This window comes from Chiloscyllium punctatum, chromosome 49 (genome assembly GCF_047496795.1).
Source record: "Chiloscyllium punctatum isolate Juve2018m chromosome 49, sChiPun1.3, whole genome shotgun sequence".
In the NCBI taxonomy this organism is placed as follows: Eukaryota; Metazoa; Chordata; class Chondrichthyes; order Orectolobiformes; family Hemiscylliidae; genus Chiloscyllium; species Chiloscyllium punctatum.
This window is the reverse complement of record NC_092787.1, coordinates 60,840,813-60,865,893: the sequence shown is the minus strand read 5'-3', so window position 1 is coordinate 60,865,893 and position 25,081 is coordinate 60,840,813. Positions and strand designations below refer to the sequence as shown.

The window sequence follows — 25,081 nt, the reverse complement described above, 5'->3', positions numbered from 1 at the left end:
GAAAATGTGTTGCTGGAAAAGTGCAGGTGGTCAGGCAGCATCCAAGGAGCAGGAGAATCGATGTTTCAGGCATAAGCCCTTCTTCAGGAATCCTTGATTCCTGCTGCGCTTTTCCAGCAACACATTTTCAGCTCTGATCTCCAGCATCTGCAGTCCAGACTTTCTCCTCTTAGAAATTAGGTGACAGGTTTAGATAGAGGATCTGGATCGGTGCAGGCTTAGAGGGCTGGAGGGCCTGTTCCTGAGCTGTAATTTTCTTTATTCTTTGTTCACTAATCCCCACACCCACTTCTCCTTTTCTTATGTGAACTGGGATGAAGGGAAGAGTGTGGCCTACCTCTCAGGTGACTTGACCAACCAGCCTCAGCTGCCACCTACTCAGACCCTGAGTGTGGCAGACCTCCCTCTCGACCAGCCACCTACATAGAAAAAGGGCATATCGGCACCAATTCACTGTATAAAGCCACCCTGACTGGACACCTGCCCTTGGCCAATACCTGGGATGGTACTGGAGGCTGCCCTTGACTAACCACTCTGGATCCCCTGGACTGATAGGAGCCTCCTTAGAGTGGGGTGCAACCAATCCCTGAAGACTTTCAGGCTTTCTCGCTGCTTGACGTGTTTGCAAATTGAGTTTGACACAAATACTGCCACCACGTGACACAGGTAGTAGCATGACGTTGCTCGCTTATATATGAGATAATGGAGGTGCCCTCGACTCTGCACTACTGCATAGCATTATCGCATGCCTGATTGTGTAATAGCATAGACTGCCAGCCCAAGACACGGCAGGGCATGGTTTGCATTTTGGAGATACTGATGGGCACCAGGCAAGTGTGTGCCCAGACATCAAGGGAGCAGCTCTGATGGGCAGCATGATACAGCCTTTCCCTGTGCAACTACTGTACAGATGCAGCTTTATACTGCTAGTTGCCAATATGCCCTGCTTCACACATGCAATATTGAAGGGCCTAATGCTGTGCATTGCATATATGCCAAGGTGGCAACAATGGCTCCCTGAAAGAGGGTGCATGTGGATCACTGCTTTGCTTCTTGGTAGTGGGAAACATTGAGGTCATTTGGAGCAAACAGCAAGCTGAACCTGCCAAGTATCAATACTGATTTCCATGGTGAGTTTTCTGAATCACTACCTTATTTGGCACACTTAGTAACGCCACAACCTGTGTCGAGTCTGGCTGCTAACAAGTTTTTTTAAGAAGCAATAAAGAGTGTCAATTGGGAACTGACTGCTGCCAGGTGAGAACATTGCCATGCTGCTTGAGGAAAGGGATGGATGTTACGGCAAGATGATCTCAACATCGTTATGATCATCTTGTTCATTCTACTCTACTGCTCATTTTGACAGTGCTCCTATTTGACAGTTGCTTATAAATTTCCACAAATTGTCTTTTATGAAGTAATCACTTATAATTTTTAAGCTTTAATTTATAAATGCTCCCTTAGCATCTTAAATAATTAGTATTAACTGAAATTTGCTTTGCAATACCTAATGATAAATCAATTATTAAATAAACTTCTGTTCCCTTTCTGTATGATCAACAAAGAAATCAAATGAATATACTATGCTCTGTACAAATATTTGGCGTCTAGAACACACTGTCTGGGATAGTTATGGAGGCAAATATGAAAGAGGTGTTTAAGGGACTTTTAGATAAGCATACCAATATGCAAGGAATGCAGAGATATGGATTAAGGGTAAGCAGAACTGATTCATTTAATTTTGCGTAATGTTTGGCCCAACATTGTGCATAACAACAAAGTAGCAATTTCATTGAATAGACAATACAGAAAAAGTCCAAATAATCCAAGCAATTCACTGTTTGCTTCCCTGTCAGGGCTGATCTAGTCAACAACACCACTCCATTGATCAATTTGGAAGCATGGCCCTGATTGAAGGCCGACCATACCCCTGACTGATCTCTATGCAGCACCTTGACTGACTTATTGCTAATCCCTGTATTGGGTACACTGCAGGACTGACTGTGGCCCATTCCCTGTGCTGTATTGAGCTACTGCCCCTGAGCATGACTACCCCAAACAGGGTGACTGAATGTGGCCAAGGGTCCAGGCTGTGCATGGATGCTGTCCTTGGCAGACTAAACCAGGACTCCCTAACTGCCAACAGTGCCCATCGGCTACATTTCAGGCTACTCCCCCTCTGACTTTGAGAAATGGCCAATGGGTTGAAGCACATACATGTGTTTGTAACACAAGCTGTAGGTGAGAGATTGTATGCAAATGTGCCACTTAAATGTTCTGTGCATGTGATCAGTATCAGCACACCAAATACTGATTTTGGAAACCTGTTCAGCTGGTTAGAAATTAGAGGGAACAATGCTGATGACTGTTAACAGGCATGACCAGCGGACTGGCTGTGTGTCGATGCAAAGTAGCAAGGCGAGCCTTTAAGCTGTGCCAGAGGCAGCACTGCAATGCAAGGCAAAGCAGGCCATGGCAGTGATGCTGTGAGCATCCAGGTAGATGCCAAGTGAGCAAGCACTAAGGAGGAAAGTGAGCAGGCCTGAGATGCACCCTGGTCCAGTGAGCTTGGTGCTTGCACCTGCATGCAGAGTGCCCTGGCATCAGTATTGTAATAACAGTTGCCAGTGCACCACAAAGTACAGCACTACAGTGCAGAAGGATACCGCAAGTAGATCAGACATGTGCCATGATGATGCACCAAGGCAGACATGTGTCTGATGCAAGCATCCATGGATGTGGGGTGCATGATGCCACATTCCTTAAGCTTACCCTGAGATGTGCTGCCAGGTGGATGGCAGTCTGGAGGAGCAAGTGGTGAGTCACTCAGTACTCACTCTGACTTTCATATCAGGAATTCTCAGCATCCAGGTTGTAGTAGAATAAGAACCTGTGTACTAGAGGTGATATTTTGAGTTGATGAGACTGATGACAAACAATAGGCACCCACTATTGAGAATCGCATATCAAAGTTCAGAACAATATTGCAAAAAGCGATTTCATGTTCCTGACTTTGAGAAAGGTCTCACTGAACTTCTACGGTGATTGTCCCAGATTTCTCGTCACATTTTCTTGATTACCTATGTCATTCAGGGCACTATAAGATCCTGCATCTTGTTTACATTACGAATTCCCTAAACTCACTCACCGACTCGAACTTGCTATAGTTATGTTTTAAGAAATAATTATAAAACTATTGCTATGTGTTTTTATATAGCTAGTTTCTTTTCCTCATACTCTAATTTCATCCTCTTCATCAATTCTTCCAGTCCCACTTTGCCAGCTTTTAAAATCAGTTCAACGCCTGACCTATCATTAATCTTCAAAGAATTAGATGTGATTGCATTGAGATTGATATTAACTTTCATTTTCTTGTTTAACCACGGATAATGCATCTGTGATGAAATGGCAAGTAAATGAGGAAGGTGTTCAAAATTAAAGTGTTAAATTAACAATTTCCTTTTAAAAAAAAAATTAAAAGATAAAGGAGAGCAGCCAGGCCACCATTATGAGTTGGAGAGTTTGGGTGGGAGAGTAGAAAGAGTGCAGGGGCAATGAATTCTTGCGCAGGGCAACCTTTGGCTGCACCCACTGCCAGGGGAAAGACTTGCCAGGAATGCACGCAGTAGGTGTGACTTCTGTTACGTTTATCGATGCTAGCTGGAGGACTATAAATCAAGTTGGCTGCAGACGGGGAAAGATTTAATTCAGATATCTCTCTGACCTGCTACTGCCTGACCTCAACTCAGACTAATCCTAATGGAGTTATATAGTGCAGAAAAAGCCCTTTAGCAGATTGAGTCTGCACTGACATAATTACCACTGTTAATCCCAATTTCCTGCACTTTACCCCATGTTCTTGGTGTGTTATTATATTTCAAGCTCTCATTCAAATATAGTTTTAAATGTTGTAAGGTTTCTGGCCTCCATACCTTCCCAGGCAGTGCTTTCAACATTTCCAACACCCAACATGTTCTTTTTCTCAAATCCCCTCTGAATCTCCTGCCCTTATCCTAAAACAATGTCCCCCTTCTCAACCAAAGGAAACAGCTGCTCTCTATTCACCCTACTCATGCCCTTTAATCTTATACACATCAAACATGTTTCAGAACTTCTAACTTAGAAAATGTTTACACATTGCTGTCATTTGGTTTGGAGAGCAATTAAAAATCAAAAAGGAAGCTCCAAGAAAGGAGGCAGACTAAATGCAACCTCAGAAGAACATCAGAACAAGGAGCAGGGATAGGCTGTCCGGACCTTCGAGCCTACTCCGCCACTCACCGAGATCATGGCTAAACTTTTCGTGGACTCAGCTCCACTTACCCACGGTCTCACCGTATACCTTAATTCCTTTATTTTTTTTTAAAAGTATCTATCTTAGCTTTAAAAGTGATTACTGAAGTAATGCCAACTACTTCACTGGGCAAGGAATTCCATAGATTAACAACCCTCTGGGTGGAAAAATTAGTTTTCAGTTCAGCTCTCAACCTGCTTCCTCTAATCTTGAGGCCATGCCCTCTTGTCTTAGTCTCATCCAGCAGTGGAAACATCCTATCTATTTCTATTTTATCAAATCCCTTCATAATTTTATATGTTTCTATAAGGTCGCCCCTCATTTTTCTGAATTCCAATGAATATAATCCTAATGTACTCAGTCTCTCCCCTCAACTCCGGAATCAACCTAGTGAACCTCCTCTGCAACCCCTCCAGTGTACTGGCAAGTACACATCCTTTCTGAAGCAAGGAGACCAAATCTACAAACACTACTCCAGGTGTGGCCTCACCAGCACCTTGTACAGCTGTAACATTACCTCTCTGCATTTAAACTCAACCTTTAGCAATGAAGGACAAAATTCTATTTGCCTTCCTAATTACTTGTTGTACCTGCAGACCAACCTTCTGCGGTTCATGCACAAGAACAGCAAGGTCTCTCTGCAAATCAGCATGCTGGAACGTTTTACCATTCAAGTAATAATATATTTTGAAGTTACTCCTACCAGTATGGATGACTTCACATTTACTAACATTGTATTCCATCTGCCAGACATTTGCCCACTCACTCAATGTACCTATACTGCTCTGCAGAGTTTCATAGTCCTCTGCACACTTTGCTCTGCTGCTCTCTGCGTCATCGGCAAATTTTGACACTGTACACGTGGTCCACAACTCCAAATCATCTAAATAAATTGTAAATAATTGTGGTCCCAACACCGATCCCTGAGGCCACTAGTCACTGATTGCCAGTCAGAATAGCAGCCGTTTATCCACACTCTTTGCTTCCTGTCAGTCAACCAATCCTCTATTTACACTAATACTCTACCCCTAAAATTGTGCATCCTTATCTTATGCAGCAGCATGTGCGGCACCTTGTCAAAGGCCTTTTGGAAATCTAGGTACACCACATCCAGTGCGTCCCCGTTGTTCACCTTGCTTGAATGTCTTCATAGAATTCCAAATGATTTGTGAAGCATGACCTGCCCTTCATGAACCCATGCTGTGTCTGTACGATGGGAAAATTTATTTCAAGATGCCCTGCTATTTCTTCCTTGATAATAGACTCAAGCATCTTCCCTAGTACAGAGGTTAAGCTCACTAGTCTATAATTCCCCATCTTTTGTCTACTTCTCTTTTTAAACAGTGACATCACATTTGCTATTTTCCAATCTGCTGGGACTGCCCCAAAGTCCAGCTAATTTTATAGAATTACCTGCTATTTCTCCTGCCATCTCTTTTAGTACCCTGGAATGCATTCCATCAGGGCCAGGAGACTTATCTATCCTTAGCTCCATTACCTTACCCAACATGAACTCTTCCATCGTAAAAATTGTTTCCAGGTCCTCATCTACCTTAGTCTCTTCATCACTTACCAGTGTGTTAATAGTATCCTACACTATGAAGACCGATGCCAAGTATCTGTTCAACGCCTCACCAATTTTATCATATCCCATAACTAACTGCCCCTTCTCATCCTCTAAAGGACCAACATTTATTTTAGCCACTCTTCTTCATTTTATATATTTAAAGAAAATTTTGCTATCTGTCTTTATATTCTGTACTAGTTTTTTTTCCTCATACTTTTCTTTATAGCTCTTCTTGTGGCTTTCGGTTGACCTTTAAAGTTTTCCCAATCTTCTAGATTCCTGCTGTTTTTGGCCACTTTGTATGCGTTCTCTTTTTCTTTGATAGCCTGCCTATTTCCTTAGACACCAATGGCAGATTACCCCTCCTCTTACAGTCCTTCTTTGTCACTGGAATATACTTTTGTTGAGCACTTTGAAAAATTTATTTGAAGGACCTTCACTGCTCATCAACTGTTGCACCATAAAGTCTGTTTCCAGTCTACTTTAGCCAGGTCTTCCCTCATTCTATCATAGTCCCCCTTATTCAAGCACAGGACCCTGGTATTGGATTTTATCTTCACACTATCCAGCTGTGTTTTAAATTCAATCATACTGTGATCACTCCTTCCAAGAGAATCCTTAACTATGAAGTCACTAATTATTCCTGTCTCATTACACAGGACCAGATCTAGGATAACTTGTTCCCATGCCGGTTCCACTACATACTGTTCAAGAAAACTCTCACAGCTAACTCAATGAACTCTTTTTCAAGGCTACCCTGACTGACCTGTTTCAACCAATCTACATGCAGATTAAAATCCCCCATGATAACAGCCGAAACATTTTTGCAGTCATTAGTTACTGCCTTGATTACTGCCCGCCACAATGTGATGTTATTATTTGGCATCCTATAGACTATGCCTGTCAGTCAGTGACGACTGCTTGGAATTCCTAATTTCTACCCAAATGGATTCAACCTCATGCTCCAAAGAACCTATATCATCTCTCAGCACCGCTACAATGTCATCCTTGAATATCCAAAGTACACCACCGCCCCTACATTGCTGTCTGTCCTTCCGATATTTAATTCCCAGTCATGGCCATTCTGCAACACTGTCTCCGTAATGGCTCTCAAATCATATTCATTCATGACGATCTGTGCCGTTAATGCATCAACCTTATTACAAATGCTACGAGCATTCAGGTAAAGTGCCTTTATGCTAGCTTTCTTACCGTCATGATTCACACTCTCTCTAATATCTCCTGAGTTATCCTTCATTTTGTTCCTTTCACAGTCTGCCTTGAACTTCAACCCTAATGCATACATGCTAATCTGCTGCTTAAGTTGCTTTCCCTTTCCTTTCTCCCCGACTCAAGTTTAAAGTCCTAGTGAACATACTATTTTTCCTTTTCGCTAGAACACTGGTTCCAGATCGATTCAGATGGACACCATCCCATTGGTGGTACAGATCCCCCTGGTTCCAAAACTGATGCAAAAGCCCCATGAAATGCGAATCCCTCTTTCCCACACTATTCCCTGAGCCATGTGTTTACTTCCCTAATTTTCTTGTCCTTAAGCCAATTTGCACATTATATTTGGGTAGTAATCCGGAGATTATGACTCTTGACAACCTGTTCCTTAATTGTGTTCCTCGATAATCCCCAAACAGGTCCCCATCCTACACCTGCCTATGTTGTTAGTCCCAGTGTGGAACACAACAACTGGATCCTCCCCCTCCCGCTCCAGTATCCTTTCAAGCCGGTCAGAAAACATCTGCTGTTTTCCTCAACTGCCTGCTGATTTTCCATTACAGATTTATGATGTGATACAGATGGATTGTTGTAGAATTCAAGTCACCAAATATGGGAACATGGGATTTGGAACCTATATCTGATGTGATTTCCAGACCATGAAATAAGACAAGTTACTTATGAACAACAGCAACGAAACCTATTCCAACTTTATAGGTCACTAGATGTTACTCACTGCAGAATATAAGGCATCTGGGTTATCTTTGATAGTGGCATACACATGTAAACAAAATGTTAAATACACGACTATGACATTGTGATAGCAATTCATTTCTTACAGTATTTTGATCTTTTGAGACCAGTAACCCATTTAATTTTGAAACAAAAAGGTGAAGTCCAAAAATCACAGCTATTTACTGAAAGAATGAAGCAACTAGAGTCCACGGTGTAAAACAAAAGAAACGTCATATAAGAATCAAAAATAAACATTAAACATCTTGAGTAGTCATATACGAGACACATCAAGGATCAACAACCAATAAACATGAATTGACAGGCAAAATACAGTGAGTTATGAAGTATAAATTACATATTAAATGGCAGATACAGTCACATCATATGAACTGGCTTTGCAGTTCATATGTAATCAGTCTTATCCATGATGTCATCCAAACTTTTGCCATTCTCATGAAGAATTTAATCTCCTCTTCTTTAAGATTCTAGCTAGATCTCCAGCTGACAGCAGTATACAATGAACAAAAAATAACACACATCTGCAGAACATCCCCAACCTTATTTATGATGGTCCAGATGGTGTAGATCCATCAACATTATCTTCAATTAACAAAAACCTCCTCAGCAGCTGTTTAATTGCCTGCCCATAGCTTCTCAATGCAACCTCTGTATTCTTCAGCCTGTCTGTCCTACACCAGTGTCACCATTTAGGGTCTCACACATGCACTATATAGTTTCAATCAGTTTTAGTCTCCCCAAAAATGTTGGTTTCCAATCTCAGTTTCAGTAAAAGTTCCCTTCGAATCTGAGATTGCCAAATTAGGCTCGGTCCCAAAAATATAAACTTTGAAACTACAGATCGCATTACAACATGGATATATGTACTTGATAGACTGTGTATTCTTCATATTGTCGAAGTCCAGCCATAGAAATATCAAAATAGATATCAGCTTCCAGTTCAAGCAATAAGCAAAATCTAAAATGGTAGTTCTGCTCAGGGTATGAAGATACATGGAAAGCATAGAACCCAAAACATCTAATCATCTTGCATGCTTTACTATTTTAAAGAAAGCACAACTTGCAGTCTATGGATTTTATAGTCTTGTATAAGACAGCCTCCCTATGTTAACTCCAGAAGTAGTGTAATTTACAAGTAATATTCAAGAACAGCTGACAATTAATTTTGTTCGGAGTCCACAACACATATACAATCTAAGCAAACAATTTACTGTATTCTAATCGCTCATCTCATTTGAAGTCTATTAAATGCACGCACATAGACCATAAGGTATCTTTGGAGTAGTAACTGTTGACAGCAGCTAATGGTGTCAGGAAATTTGCTGTCAAGGTATGTCAAAGAGTCATACAGCACAGAAACAGACCCTTCGGTCCAACCAGTCTATGCCGACCATAATCCCAAACTGAACTAGTCCCATCTGCCTGTGTTTGGCCCACACTCCTCCCAACATTTCTTATTCATGTATTTATCTAAATGTCTTTTAAATGTTGTAACTGTACCCACATCCCACCACTTCCTTTGGAGGTTCATTCACACACAAACTACTGTGTTAAAAGAAAATTGCCCCATATGTCTTCTTTTTAAGTCTTCTCCTTTCACTTTAAACATATGCCCCTTAGTCTTGATGTCCCCCATTCTAGTGTAAAGGCACCTGTAATTCACCTTGTCTATACCCCTCATGATTTTATAAACCTCTATAAAGCCACCCCTCAACCTCCTATGCTCCAGTGAAAAAAAGCCTCTCTCAAATCATCTTTGGATATTCAGTGTAGCTCATCTGCAACCACTCTGATATCCATTAATCAATTACACCAATATCGACCCCTCTTTTTGCTGCCTCTATTTTGCCCTCACAAATTATTTCTGTGGCTTTTGAGCTCTGATCAAATTACCAAAATAGTTTCTTTACTGGATGTTGTTTTTTCAGAATAATTTTTGCTTTTCACTTATCTTATGGACTGAGTATGAAATTTTAAGAATATGTCGCCCCAGTCACATTTCAAAGACCTCCATCTTCTTCCTTATTTCTTTACTTATTTCTAGAGAATAGAACATAAAATAATTTCCTTGTTCCAGGCAAAGTTTCCTGTTGTTAACCTTCATGAAATTCCTTCTGGCTTTCTCAATCCTTCTGACTTGTACCATGTCTACAATCTACTATCTTTTAACAATGATAGATAGAGGTACAGCAGGTTACAATGTACAACATATGTGACGGTTATTGATGAAAAATAATTTCAAAAATGAGCTTTAAATTTCCAAAAATTATTGGAAAAAAGCAGGGTCAATAATTATACTCAAAATGCTAGTAAAATCATTATGATATTGGTTGCTGGGATTTTCATTAATAATTTCATTATACATTCTGCAGAAATCAACTTCCAAGAGAACATGGGTCAACAGAAACCATTACATTATAAACCTCCATCCAGAGAACTGGGCAAATGAACATTTGCTAACCTTTGATTCACTATTAGTTCACTATTGCACAAAAATGCATTTACCAATATTCATATTGCCCTAAAGTATATTAATTTATTACCATGGCAGAGAGCTTTCACAAAAATAACAACAGGAATAATCCTGAACATCTCAGACATGTTGACAGCCTGATAGAATAAAGCTGTGTTTCATTGGTCAATAGCAATTTAAGAGATTATATTATTCTGTTCAATGCAAAAGGGTATGTTTGATATCAAAGCAAACAAGTGCTTTCCTTTGAATACATTTTGCTTTAAAGCGAATAAGACTGTTCCTTTAAAATCTGTACAGTAGTTTGCAATTTAGGCTACTGTCAGCAGCATGCTGATCTGCCATGGCTTTCTGTGAGTTTACCACTGCCTCAGCTTCTCTTGCCCCTTTGTGTGGGTGGTGAAATTCTCTCCACTTGTGTTTATCTTGAAAATAGTCTTTCATTTTCCAAAAGTCAACACAAATTGCAAATAGTGATTTCAACAAACACACAGAGTCATAGAGATGTACAGCATGAAAACAGACCCTTCGGTCCAACTCATGTGCTCACCAGATATCCTAACTTAATCTAGTCCCATTTGTCAGCATTTGGCCCATAACCCCCAAAAGCCTTCCTATTCATATATTCATTCAACCAGATGCCTCTTAAATGTTGTCATTGTACCCACCTTCACCACTTCCTCTGATTATTTAATGACTACATCTGTTGAGTTATACATGCTGAGTTGGGAACCTTATCTGCCCCTTAACAAAACTAACATTAAAATCTTTCCTTATGGCTGCTGCAAGACAGCACCAATGTAAACATTATAGTGTAACTCTTAAGATCAGAACTAATCTAATCCTGGAGTGAAGGTGAGTGTGTTCCTGAGCACTGTACTACAGCTTTCCTCCTTCCTGAGTCAGGTTAGGTTGTGATTCTGAATTTTCAATGCAGCTTCTGAACTGAACCTCTGTTACACAGCACGGTGGCTCAGTGGTTAGCACTGCTACCTCACAGCACCAGGGACCCAGGTTCAATTAGAGTCTCCACACTGCCTGTATCAAGTTTGCACATTCTCCTCGTGTCTGCATGTCCTTCGACAAACCAAAGATGTGCAGGTTAGGAGTATTGGCCATGCTAAATTGCCCATAGTGATCAGGGCTCTGTAGGTTAGGTCCATTAGTCAGGGGTAAATATAGGGTAAGGGAATGGGTCTGGGTGGATTACTCTTCAGAGAGTTGGTGTAGACTTGTTGAGCCAAAGGGTCTGTTTTCCCACAGTAGGGATTCTATGTTCGTGTAAATGAGGTTTTATTTACAGTAAATGTCTCTTCAAAATGCAATTTTCCACATTTTTTAAAATCTGTGTTTTTAAATTTTAAGCCATGCTCAAAATATGGCAAAAAAGGTATACTTGTAGGCAAGAAACAAAAACAATTTTTTAAGATACATAAGATATTTGTATTTACATAGAATTGTAAATTATAAAAATAAACCTAATGATAGGATAGGTCGTCATATAATTGTAAGTCTTTCAGTTACTGTGTTCTATTTTATATTTTGTTGTTCACATTTCTTGCAAAATTATCTGGTTCAAAGTGAAAACTTTGCTTCGGTTTTCTCCGTGAATGGAAAGGTGTAAGAAAATGAACAAGAAACCTCGGAGAAGAGTAAAATAATCTTTTAGCAAAATTGCTTTGCACCTGGGTGAAAAAGACTTACCTTGCTCTCTGTTTCAGCTACTACTGATCTTTGTTCTTGCTTCTGTTTGACAATGTTCTCCGATAAACACTGGCACACTTTTCTCTTTTGCTCGGTTGAGTAGGCCTCCAAACCCAAAATGCTTGGTGATTTCTGATAAAAACAATAAACATTTTGTCAACACGAGTACTTGTAGCAATGTTAAATTCTGATTTAGAGCAAGATCATGTACACATTATATTTAAATGAGCATTTAACTGTGAAAAGAAGCCTTCCTGATTTCCCCCCACCACATTGAGACTAGAGAAGCCTTTGGGTTTTTGATATATTTCCCATATCTCCCTTCCTCTGCCATTCTGCTGTAACAACTTATACCTCCTGTAGATTCATCTTCTGTGTCTTAACACCTTCTTTTACCTTGCAATATCATTTTCGCAAACACTCTTGACTTCTACTCTACAAGTCTTTCCTTGACCCTCTTTGAGCCAGCTTTGCGCTTCCTTTAAAGCTCTCAATTTTCTGGTTCTGATGAGAAGTCACTGTTTTTCTCCTTGCACCTGCTGTGCAAAATTACCCAAACTTACTGTTTCTAATTTTAAATTCCCAGAATAAGCCACATTTTATATTCATTTTGATTTTTATAAGACATCATTTAATATGTCTCTGTTAGATTTCAAGGTCTCCTCTGTTCATACTTCCTGCTGATCAAGTGGTTGGGATATCTGGTGGGCATGGACGGGTTGGATCAAAGGGTCTGTTTCCATGCTGTACATCTCTATGACTATGACTCTATGGCTGCTGAGTACTCACTACTGGCATTATTTGTATTATTGCCAGAATATTGTCAGGACCCATAGGCCTTAGTCAGGGCCTCCGACCATTTATTGATATTAGAAGAAGTGAATCAAATTGACAAAAGCTTGGCATCTGTGATGCTTAGGATTTCTGGAGGAGGCTGAGACAGATCATCCATTCAGCACTTCTGGCTGAAGATTGTTGCAAATGCTTCAGCTTTATCTTTTGCACCAATGATGCAGGCACTCCCATAATTAAGGATGGGAATATTTGTAGAACTCCTCATTCAATGAATTCTTTAATTTTCCACTATCTTTCACAACTGGATGAGAGAGGATTGCATAGCTTACATCTGATCAGTCGGATTGTGGGATCGCTCTCCGTTGTCTATCACTTGCTGCTTATGCTGTTTGGCCACAAGAAGTCCTGTTTTGTAGTTTTACCAAATTGATACTTTTTTTAAGCTAGCTGCACCTGGTGCTGTTCTTAGCATGTCCTCCTACACTCTTCATTGAACTAGTGCTGATCCCTTGGCTTTATGGCAATGGCAGAGTGAGGGACATTCCAGGCTTTGAAGATGCAGATTGTGCTGGAGTATGATTCTGCTGCTTCTGATGGCCCACAGTGCCCCACGGATGCCAAGTCATGAGTTGATAGATCTGACTGAAGGCTGTTCAGACTCCAAGTTGGCTGTGTGTTAGACTCTCGCTTATATCTGTTTAGATTTAGTCCATACAGTCCCATTTAACACAGAGATAATGTCACAAAATATAATGTAAGGTATTCTTAATATGAAGATGGGTCTTGGTCTCCACAAAGACTGTGCGGTGGTTACTCTTACCAATAGTATAATGGACAGATATATCTGAGGTAGCAGATTCGTGAGAATGAAGTATGTTTTCCCTCACCATCTGCCGCAGACTCAATCTGTAGCTATGTCCTATAGGGCTCAACCAGCTCAATCAATAGTGTTGCTGATGAACCACTCTTTGTCTTGGACATTGAAATCCCTCACCCGGAGTATATTCTACATCCTTGCCACCCTCTGTGCTTCCTCTAAGCTTTGTTCAACTCCACTGAGGAGCACTAACTCATTAGCCTAGGGAAGACAGCATATGTTAACCTGCAGGAGGTTTCATGCCATGTTTGATCTGATGCCATGGCCATGAGATTTTATGGTTTCCATGATCAATGTTGAGGACTTCCAGGGCAACCCCTTCCCAAATGGGTATCACTGTGCTGCCACCTCTGGTGGCCCTGCAGGTGGACAGGACATATCCATGGAATGTGACTGGTGGTATGTGGAACATCATCTGTAAAGGATGATTCTGCAAGTGTGACTATGTCCGGTTGTTGCTTCCTTAGTCTGTGAGGCAGCTTTCCCAATTTTGGCATCTGCCCTTAGATGTTAGTAAGGAGGACGTTGCAGAGTTTACCAGTCTATTTTTGCCATTATTGTTTCTGGTCCACAGATTGTTGCCAAGTAGTCTGTCCATTTTCATTTTCTTTTCCTTTCTAGCAGATGATACAATCCTATAACTTGCTACATCATTTAAGAGGGCAGTCAATATTGCTCTAGGTCTGCAATCACATGTAGACAAGACCAGACTGCAGAGTTCCTTCCTAAAGGACAGCAATGAATCAGATTAACTTTTATGACAAACAACAATAATTCCAGGGTTATAATTCGACTCTTATTAAGTATCATTAGAATTGCATTAGAAATCAAATTCTACCATCTGCCATGACAGTACTTAAACCCGGGTCCTCAGAACATTACCAAGGTCACCGAATTAATATTCTAGTGAATAATACTGTTTGGCCATTTGCTCCCTATCAAATAATGAGTCTCATTAACCACAGCTTAAGCCCAGGAGAGAGAATATAGTTCGGCATCACTAAAAAAAAGCATTAATTGTCACTGGGTTGCCAGCCTTCTCCTTCATCCTGGAACAGAGGAAGGATGCCAAGTTTCTAAGAATGATTGTGCTTTGGCAGTTACCTGAAAACTTGATTTAATGGACAAATTTCTTATGTTGCTAGTCACATATTATTTGGAAAATAAGGTTATGGAACTGCTTTGACATAGAAAGTTCTCAGAATTCTAATTATCTATACGCATGAGGTACGGTTTCAGTGAAATGTCCTTAAAGAAGTGTAACCTTCTCAGTAATGCTTTTCTATTCATTTTAGTAAGCAAGAGAGATATAGTTTACAGACTCTGGCAGAAGGACACCTGTTTGTTGGTTGTCTTCTCCATTGGTACACAGTCTTATTTTCTATACCTCTCAATTCTTTTTAATCCTGGTCCTGTGATGAACGCCAGATTTTGGAATGCTCATAGCAAAAGTTACCATTATGGCACAATGAAGAAATGGGTGAGCAAGAAACTTAACTGAAACCTTTGTAATGCAGCTTATATAATCCTTTCTTACTACAAGTGCAAAAAAACCTGAATTGCTCCATCCAAATATCAGACAAAATACTTGCACACAAGCAGCTTGTGAAATCGACTTCTATTGGTTTCTGCAATTTTTTTTGGAAACCAGTGTCTGATTTATCTAGATGTAAATCAATTTACATGAAGTTTGCAGAAATGACAGCTTGTCATAGAAGGCATTATCCTATTGTATATAATTCTTATTGTTGGGACAGGTTTTTCTTTCACTTGACATCATTTGTTATCACTTTTGCAGTCTTCACAAACGCAACAGGAGTAGCAGAACTCTCTAATGTCCTTCTCCAAATTTAATTGCTCCATCACAAAACTCTTTACCTTTAAAGCTTTTCAACAAATGAACACTCAGAGCAGGAAAATTAATGTAACAAATTCCTTGCAAATTACATGGAGCTTATAAACTAGAGCTGCAGGAGTTCAGAAGCTACAACCAAGGAGAAAAAACTCGAGGGGGCAATTGTAATGAATATTGTGTCAATTGTATTACTTAATAGTGAATATTTTATTTCATAAATATTTTTCCTCATGCATTAACACATTTGAAAACATCAAAATAGTAGGACTTAACATGAGGGTGTACAGGTCCAAGCATACAACTATTTAGTGGTGAATTCACCAGCCTGCAGAAAGCATGTTTAAAGTGATTGATGTCTGTGTGTGTGTTGAAGTGTTAGATTTGTTTGTTGCTAACTTCTACTTCTAACTTGTCATGTGCCTATTTAACTACTGCCATGACTGGGAAATCAATGTTTTTCCCATTTTTGAGTTTACTCATAATTAAGTACTGAAGGTTATTGAGAATATGGCTGAATTCTTCTAATTTTACAGGGGTAAGTGTAGGGGAATGGGTCTGGGTGGGTGCGCTTCGGCAGGTCAGTGTGGACTTGTTGGGCCGAAGGGTCTGTTTCCACACTAAGTAATGTAAAAAAACTTTGCATCTGTGTGTCCAAATATTCCACATATCAAAACAAATACACAAAGCATTGTTACTAATTGACTGTGGTACCAAAGGAGGTTATTGAGACTAATAATCAAAAGTAGCTCTTTAAAAAATATTTTGAGCCCTGTGTCAAGATCAGCATCAAGAAAAAATTGAAGTAACCAGCCAATTCCAGCAAGGATCTATATCAAGCCCTAGATTTCAATCTAAAGCCCGAATTACAATGAACTGCATGCAAGAATTTCTGAAGCAAGCATAACCTTCAACAGACTTTGAACATTAGTTTGGGAACAAACCGGAGAAGGTCTTGTCTTCCAAACTAAAGTTTATGCATACCAAAAATGAACAGTGCACCAGCGTCATGCCAAGAAGGTCAACCACTACCTTTTGAAGCTTCTGAAGTCCTCGTGGCCAGACAAAATGTCAACTATCCAACTCAGCTGTGTGCAAAGCAACCACACCACGTAAACAATCACGACAAAATTGGGCTGGTCATTTAGCCGAAGTACCTGACAATTATTCTATGCAGAATTTGAGTCCAGGGTGTGTTCTCAGTGGTCACAGAAAAGCACTACAAGGACACTCTAAAGGCTTTCTTTCAAAGTTTTGATATTGTTTTAACTTGCTCAGTTTTGTTATACCTGGAGCACTCAAATAAACAGGCAATGAGGCTTCCTCTGTAAGCAAGCTCATACCAGAGGCAAAGAATACACAGAGAGGAATTCACAAGCCAGGAACTGGGCCAAAACGCAATCGTCTGGTATTCTGTCATTTATAATTCTAAGTAAAATTAGCCTTATCATTCATCTATATACCCAACACTACACACCCCAGGTGATAAACACAGTCATCTTTGCCTTGATGTAGGGATAAAACACCAAGTGAAGAAAATCAACCTTGCCAGTATACATTCAGTATTAGTCAAGTCTGAAAACAATAATACACATTTATACTGCTACCTATTTATCTAGAATGAAGTTTGAACAGCTTTGATGCAATTGATAATAGCTGACATTTTCATGATACGAGGTTCTATAGCTATGGAACACAATATTAGCTTGCTAATATTACACATCAAGATTGGGCAAATTATGGCTTGAAACAGATCGTCTTTTGTATTTTACTTTATTTTTAATTGTGGAGTGAATTGGAGAAAGGACTGCTTGACAATAAAGGACTAAGGAAGGAATTGCTGTACTTTTAAAAAGCAAATACGTGAAACTCATGACAAAACATGTTTTCACTGCTGTTTTATTCAAGTAGTAGAGTAAGCTGTCTGTAGACAGACCAGCAGCAGAGTAATTATAAAGAGAGAGATTTGGCCAGCAACAGGTTGCTGATTGGTTTGTAGCTTTGTGATCTGGTGGCAAATGACACCTATCTGATTGGATTATGGGCAGCTGAACAGCTTGTGGGTGTGAATGATACTGACAGAATCTTTCAGACACTGAAGGGTCAGATGATGGTGTGTCTCTTTATTCAGTAAAAAAAATCTAAACCCTGAAGAAAGTCAGTTTATTTTCTCCCACCGGTGCTTTCAACCAATAATCCATGAACTGGTTGCTCTGCACCGCCTGTGGAAAAAAGTGAAAGATAGATCAAAGACCTGAAGCACTTAGGATACAAAAGGTACACTTTACCAAATTCTGAGGGTTGGTACTACTGAAGTTCTTCCATAATATTTATTTTCCATCCACCCATAGCACCATTTTTTTTCTGACTTTGTATGCCTAGGTGTGTTTACTAGAGTCTACAATTACCATTCGACTGACTGGATGTTTTGAATATTTTCATCTGCTTAGAGAATGTCAAAATAGATTTGTAAAGTAGAAACTGAAAGTGTTTGGCAGGTCTCATAGCATCTGTGGAGGGAAAAACAGTGTTAACATTTTGAGTCTAGTATGGCTTCTTCAGAACGGATTTGTAAAGGACAGTCATTCCTTATGAAAACTGACTGAAATTTTTTGAAAATATAACTAAACTTGTGGATAGTGAATATTATTATTACAGATTTTCAAAAGGCATTTGATGGAAGTAATACAAAATAGAATGCTAGCTAAAATCAAGGCTCACTGAAATGCGTATTATTTAAGGAGCTAGTCAGGAGATTGAATGAGTAGCAGAAAACAGAGCAAAGATACTGGCAAGGTCACTTAATGGGCAGGATATTAGAATCATAGAGTCATCGAGATGTACAGCACAGAAATAGACCTTTCGGTCTAACTTGTCCATGCTGACCAGATATCCCAAACCAATCTAGTCCCACCTGCCAGCACCCGGCCCATATCCCTCCAAACCCTTCCTATTCATATACCCATCCAGATGCCTTTTAAAATGTTGCAATTATACTAGCCTCCACCACTTTCTCTGGCAGCTCATTCCATACATGCACCACTCACTGCATGAAAACATTGTCCCTTAGGTCTCTTTTATATCTTTCCCCTCTCACCCTAAACCTATGCCCTCTAGTTCTGGACTCCCCACCCCAGGGAAAAAGACTGTCAAATTATCCTATCCATGCTCAAGATTTATAAACTCCTATAAGGTCACCCCTCAGCCTCCGACACTCCAGGGAAAACAGTATATTCAACGTCTCCCTATAACTCAAATCCTCCAACCCTGGCATCTTCCTTGTAAATCTTTTTGAAACCAAATTTCACAACATCTTTCGATAGGAAGGAGACCAGAATTGCATACAATATTCCAATAGTGGCCTAACCACAGTGGTGTACAGCCGCAATCTGACCTCCCAACTCCTATACTTAATACTCTGACCAATAAAAGGAAAGCATACCAAACGCCTTCTTCACTATCCTATCCACCTGCGACTCCACTTTTAAGGAGCTATGAACCTGCACTCCAAGGTATCTTTGTTCAGCAACACTCCCTAGGATCTTACCATTAGGTGTATAAATCCTGCTAAGATTTGCTTTCCCAAAACTAGTAGTGACTCACAGGGATTTGTAATGGCACAACTATTCACTACTTATTAATGACTTAAGTGATGGAACAGAAGTCACATATCCAAGTTTGCTGATTACACAGTGATATATGGTATTCATGAAGTTTAAATGCAATCTTAAAAATACAGTGATTTTAATAGATTAAGCGGTTGGATAAAACTGTGATCAGTGAATTTTAATAAAGATATAACCTTTTCTTTTATTTTTGATTTTGAACCATAAACATGGGAAATCAACTGATCGAAAGCAAAAACTGTGGAAGGAGTTGGTGTACTTTAAAAATAAAAATTAGATCTCATTGAGTTGTGTTTATATTGGTGCTTTGTTCAAGCAGTGGAGGAAGAGGTTAAAGACTCCACGGCACTGTGGGTGTTTGCAGAGCAAGCTTCACCTAGATTCAGACTGCTGACTTATTTGTGCAACAAAAACAAGATCTGGAGACCAACAGCCATAAGCATTATATTCACTCTCTAATAGGTTCCTAGACAGGTGAGTGGACAATTCAAGGGAGAAGTTTCCAAACTGTAATAGAGAAAATGTATTTCTCTTGAATGAAGTAACCAAAACTTGGAAGACATTCTGTTCCACCAGTTGCTATAGGCTGTTGTCTCTAATCAGTGACAGAGAGACCATATAATTAAGCATCAACCACCCTGTCTTCAGGGAAGAACCGAGAGAATCTGGCTGAAGAAACAAGGGAACAGAAGGTCTGGAAAGAAGCAAATAGAACACAGCATTTAATGCTGTGAACTGGTTATATTGAAGTGTGTTTCCTCAGTACTTTTCCCTCCACTCAGAACACTAATATTTGTTTGTTTGTACCTGTCTGCATTTATGTATTAGGGTTTAGGATGGGGTTAGAGTTTCAGTCAGTGGACTTATAAGTTGGCAATTTTCCATTTTGTTTGATAAAATAAAGAACTGCAGATGCTGGTAATCTGCAACAAAAGCAGAAATTGCTAGAGAAACTCAACAGGACTGGAGAAAAAGCAGAGTTAACATTTTGAGTCCAGACCTGAGTTTCTCCAGAAATTTCTAATACTTCTGTTCATCTGTTTTAGAGTTAATTCAATGATAATAAAGAGTATTCATGTTAAGTTCAGAAATGTGTTAAGTGTTTTCTATTAAACAGAGTCCAGACAGGTAAATTGGAAATTTTGAAAAAAATTGATTCAATTTTCAATCCTAGCAACAGTAAGACTCAAGTATCAGTATATTTTCTCAAGTGACAAATGCAAGTATGGGTCATTTACTGTGGGCTTACAAAGGCTCAATCAGAGTACCTTCATGTCAAAATGGAGAAGTGCAAGTCAAAAGACATTTTGGTGGCTAGATCATGGAGATGTTATTATCAGGTACAAAATCCAATAAAATGGCTAATAGAATGCTGGTCTTCATACTGAGAAGATAATAAGGGTTGGAAATCATGCTGTAGCTAGACAAATTCCTGGTGGGTTTGCATCTAAACAAAATAAAAACAATTTACAGAGTCAGAAAATCGACTCTTCTAAAATATTTTACAACCATTTTAAGGATAACTATGTAAAACATTTTTACACTTCATATCAAATATCAGAAATGAATGTCAGAACTAAAACCCTCAACATTTCTAAGTGATATCATAATTACTTCACTTTAAAATTTATCTATGCAAGCATGAGGTACAAATCATTTACTATATTGTTTCAATGTCTTCTTAAAATGCTTTTTTTTTGTTAAAACACTAGGCATTTATATCTTGTAAAAATAGATGAAATTCTGTATGTTATGATTAAGTGTAATCCCAAGGTCTTAAAGCTTTCTCAATGGCTCAGGTTATATGTACTTCATTGCTTTAGAAAGTCATTGCTGCACAGATTTAACTTTTAAAGAATTTAAAAGCTTGAAGTATGCCTGGAGCTGAAGCCGTGCGTGTCAATGAAAACCTATTCTCCTGTATTGATGTACTTAAGGGATACAATAGAAGTGATGAAATAGAAATGAAATAGAAGGATATACTGACAGGTAACATGAAGTGAGTAAGATATTTATTTGCAGCAAAAATACTGGCTCAACCAAGTCAGACAGAAAACCGGTTTCTCAGCTATAAGACTTAACTATTTTAATGGTTTTACCTTTGTAAACATAAACTGATCATTCTGCAGATGGAAGTACAATGAGCAATACAGCATACTTCAATATTGGTATTAATATTACTGAATCACAATGACAATTAATTTTCAATTTCACAGGAAGCAATAGGGCTGATGCAAGTAACCTAAATAAAGCAGGTTCCAGTATATCTAAGCCACATTTTCACCCATGACAATTTTGACTGTCATGGTATAAAACAGAAGTAAAAATAATGTAACATTTAAAATTGCAATACTACCACCCACAATTGTGTTTATTTTATGACGATCGCATGTATGCTTATATCTTAGTCTTTCTAATGATTATATAATTAAATTCTTGCCGTTATGGCAAATGGATTTCATTATCAAGACTGATAATTAGAGTATGGTTCTTACAAGTTAATTCATGGGATGTGGGTATCACTGGCTCGACCAATATTTACTGCCCATCCCTAACTGTGCTCGAGAAGGTGGTGGTGACCTATTTTCTTAAACTGCTGCATACCCATAGTGCTGTTAGGTCATTTCAGAGGGAAATTATGAGTCAACCACTTTGCTGTGGGTCTGGAGTCGCACATTAGCCAGGTCAGATTATGATGGCAGACTTATTTCCTTAAAGAGCATCAGGAAACTAGATAAGTATTTTTATGGTCATTGACAATGGTTTTGTGATCAAAATTACTGAGACTAAGTCCAGATATATTAACTCAATTTAAATGCCATCAGCTGTCATGATGGGATTTGAATTTATCAGCAAAGCATAAGCACGTGATTCTGAAATGTAAATTCTGTGACATTATCACTATCCCACCTCCACACTGGCAACCATATCCCTTAGAACTCAGTCAATAGTGGTACTACTGAGCTACCCTTGAAGTCACCAACCAGAGTCCATTCTATGTCCTTACTACCCTCCGTGTATCCTTCAAATTCTGTTCAACATCGAGGAAAACTGACTCATCAAGTGGTGAGTGCAAACAAAATTCAGCCAAGATAGATCTCATTCTTCATTGTTAATTTTACAGCACAGAAATAAGATGTAGGGCCGAACGGCCTACTCCTGTCCCTTGTTCATTTCATCAGTCAGCTCACCAGATCTATGCAGTGAGCATTAGCTTACAATTTTGGCACAATCACCTTCTTTTGTGCTTTTAATGATGCCACTTCTTCTCTCAGGCCCAGTACCAGGTTGACTAAAATCAGGGATAAAGCAAGACATACTAGTACATAGTATCAAACTTAGGCTACGATTCTGAAGTACAGACATGCTCACCCACTCAACAAAAAGACTGATCAGCTGACTCATTTCACAATCTCCTGCTTCCCCATTTTAGTTTTACAAGCAGCAAGCCCAATCTTCAGGATGACAGCTTATTTGGACCTTGATTACTCTTTGTACCCACTTGAAATAACTCATTTCATTCTACAGTGATGCCCTTTGTACTCCAAACTCCTCCAAATCAATGAGATGTTTGTATTCCTTGAATTTTAAAAGAAAAAAAATCAGCATCCCTGATCTTGATTGTTCCACGACTGCTGACCTAGCCTTCAGTTTTCTATGCTGTAAAACTCTGTTGCTTTACCTTGAGTTGCACCTTGACATCCCTCCATAAAGCCTACTTCTTTGACAAACATTTGCTTATTTACACTGATATCTCTGTAAACAGCTAAGTATCATATCTTCTATCATATCGTGTACCAATAGCACACAATGCTCCTATGAAGCTTATGGGACATTTATTGCATTAGAAGCAGTACATGAATGCAAGTTGCTGTTGTTAATGGGGCACTTTGCAGCACTCCAAACTTAGCAATGAATTTAATACTTCCAATTAAACTCCATCTTGTGTTTCTTTATTTGTCCCATTACTATCTCATTTTACTTTGCACCATTGTTTATAATTGAATCACTTATATCATTTAATTTCTCTTGTCTTTCACATTACCTCAGACCTGCACTTTGAGTTTTTTCTCCCATTTCTCAGCTTCTGTACTTGCATAAAGCCAGTAACATTTACAGTATTGATGAACTTTTACAATGACTGTCAGCATTTATTCCTACAGCAAAGTCTTAAAGGGTGTAGGCTAGCATTTGGTGTGCATGCTTGCTTGATGTCATGTTAATCTCTTAATTTTGCAATCCTGGTCAAGCATTAAGTATTTCAACAACACAATCAGGATTGGCTGTATGCTTTAAACAATGAAGTTAGATAGCGGCATAAAATGTGCATGCTGACTTCATCAAAATACCTGCATTCCTTTTCATGGCCACCCTACTTCGTCCCCTCAGTCTGTTTATGGAAAAAAACCTGCTGTCGGGAAATGAATATAGTAAGGGATGGACAGAAAGCCTCAACTTTCAACAGAAGTTAAGTCCATTTATTTCTGTCTCCTACAGCAAATCCTCATATGTAAGTTAGTCATCTCATGGTCCTGCCCAGTGAATGCAGGACTTTGTGACTTTATCATCAAATTGTGCGTAAATGACATCCAAAAATACAGCTCTAATTTGGTAAACAGATTTTCGAATTACATAACATACTGCCTGGTGAAAATATTGTATGAGCTTTTCAATTTTTAAAAATTATCTAAAGTCAAAATACATGTCCTCAAATAAAGCTCCAAAACATGCAGCCAACAGAATGTTTTGGCAGGACATCAACAACTTCAAAGTACAAAAGTTCACTGCTGAATGAGCATGTGCCTTTATTCATTTCTGGAAGAATGCTCCCACAGTACCTGATTCTTTACCTGCCTTTCTACAGCGTGTCACAGGTCTTTAAAAGCCAAATATGTCAAATATTATTTGGGCTCCTTACGAAATACTTAAGAACAAATTATTGCCTATTCGGTTTCTCTAATGTTGGTGTTTACATAAGTCCCTGTGCATTTTTCACTGCTTTGGGTAGTCAATTAAAGCTGCTCAAATACAAAGGGCGTGTAACTTACTTAATAATACCATTATTATTACCTGCAAGTTACATTGTTTTGATTAGATTAGATCCCGTACTGTATGGAAACAGACCCTCAGCCCAACAAGTCCACGCCGACCTTCCGAAGAGTAACCCACCCAGACTCATTCCCCTACCCTATATTCATCCCTGACTAATGCACCTAACACTATGGACAATTTAGCATGGCCAGTTCAGCTGTCCTGCACATGTTTGGATTGTGGGAGGAAACTGGAGAACCCGGAGGAAACCCACACAGACACGGGGAGAATGTGCAAACTCCACACAGACAGACAGTCGCCCGAGGCACATATTGAACCCTGGTGCTGAGAGGCTGCAGTGCTATTTCAAAACTGTGCCTTCTTTTAAGTAACTACATTGTAAAATGTTCCTTGAGTATTTTGGTGAAGCAAAGTGCACAGTGGGTCAGATAGATCAATGCAGCATGTCTGCAGGCAGGGGAGCTGTAAAAGGCCATGGGCCCCCAACCCACAAGGCCCAAATCTGTTAGCTGTGGGAGCTTTCCTACGCTTGGGCCAACGAAGCCCTTGAGAAATTACTCAATGGGATTTAAACAGTGATGGGAGAGAGGTACGTCAAGCATCCGGTTTTGTAGCTTCTGTTGTATGGGTTGGTAGTGGGCAAGAGTAGGCCAACCGATTTATGGGTGCTTCCTCCCCTACTTAATTTCCCCGACTTTCTAGGACAATAGTACAGACCACGCTAGCCCACCAGCGAGAGAGAATGGGGCATTTAAAATAGAACTTGTGGTTAGCCCACGGTCTGCCCACCCACAACTTAATACAATAGTCAAGTGAAGCATTAGGCAGCCTGACTGTCCTTCAGCCTACTGATGTCCT

General features: G+C 39.4%; 1 protein-coding gene across 5 annotated transcripts in view; it reads right to left on the bottom strand.

Annotated features, from left to right (window-relative positions):
- Positions 1 to 25,081, bottom strand: part of LOC140469243 (regulator of G-protein signaling 3-like) — a 271,500-nt gene that overhangs the window by 67,497 nt on the left and 178,922 nt on the right. For all 5 annotated transcript variants that reach the window (XM_072565577.1, XM_072565579.1, XM_072565578.1 and 2 more), the window contains one exon: positions 12,022 to 12,153. In XM_072565577.1, the coding sequence (XP_072421678.1) occupies positions 12,022 to 12,153 (132 nt within the window). The remainder of the gene's footprint in view (positions 1 to 12,021; positions 12,154 to 25,081) is intronic.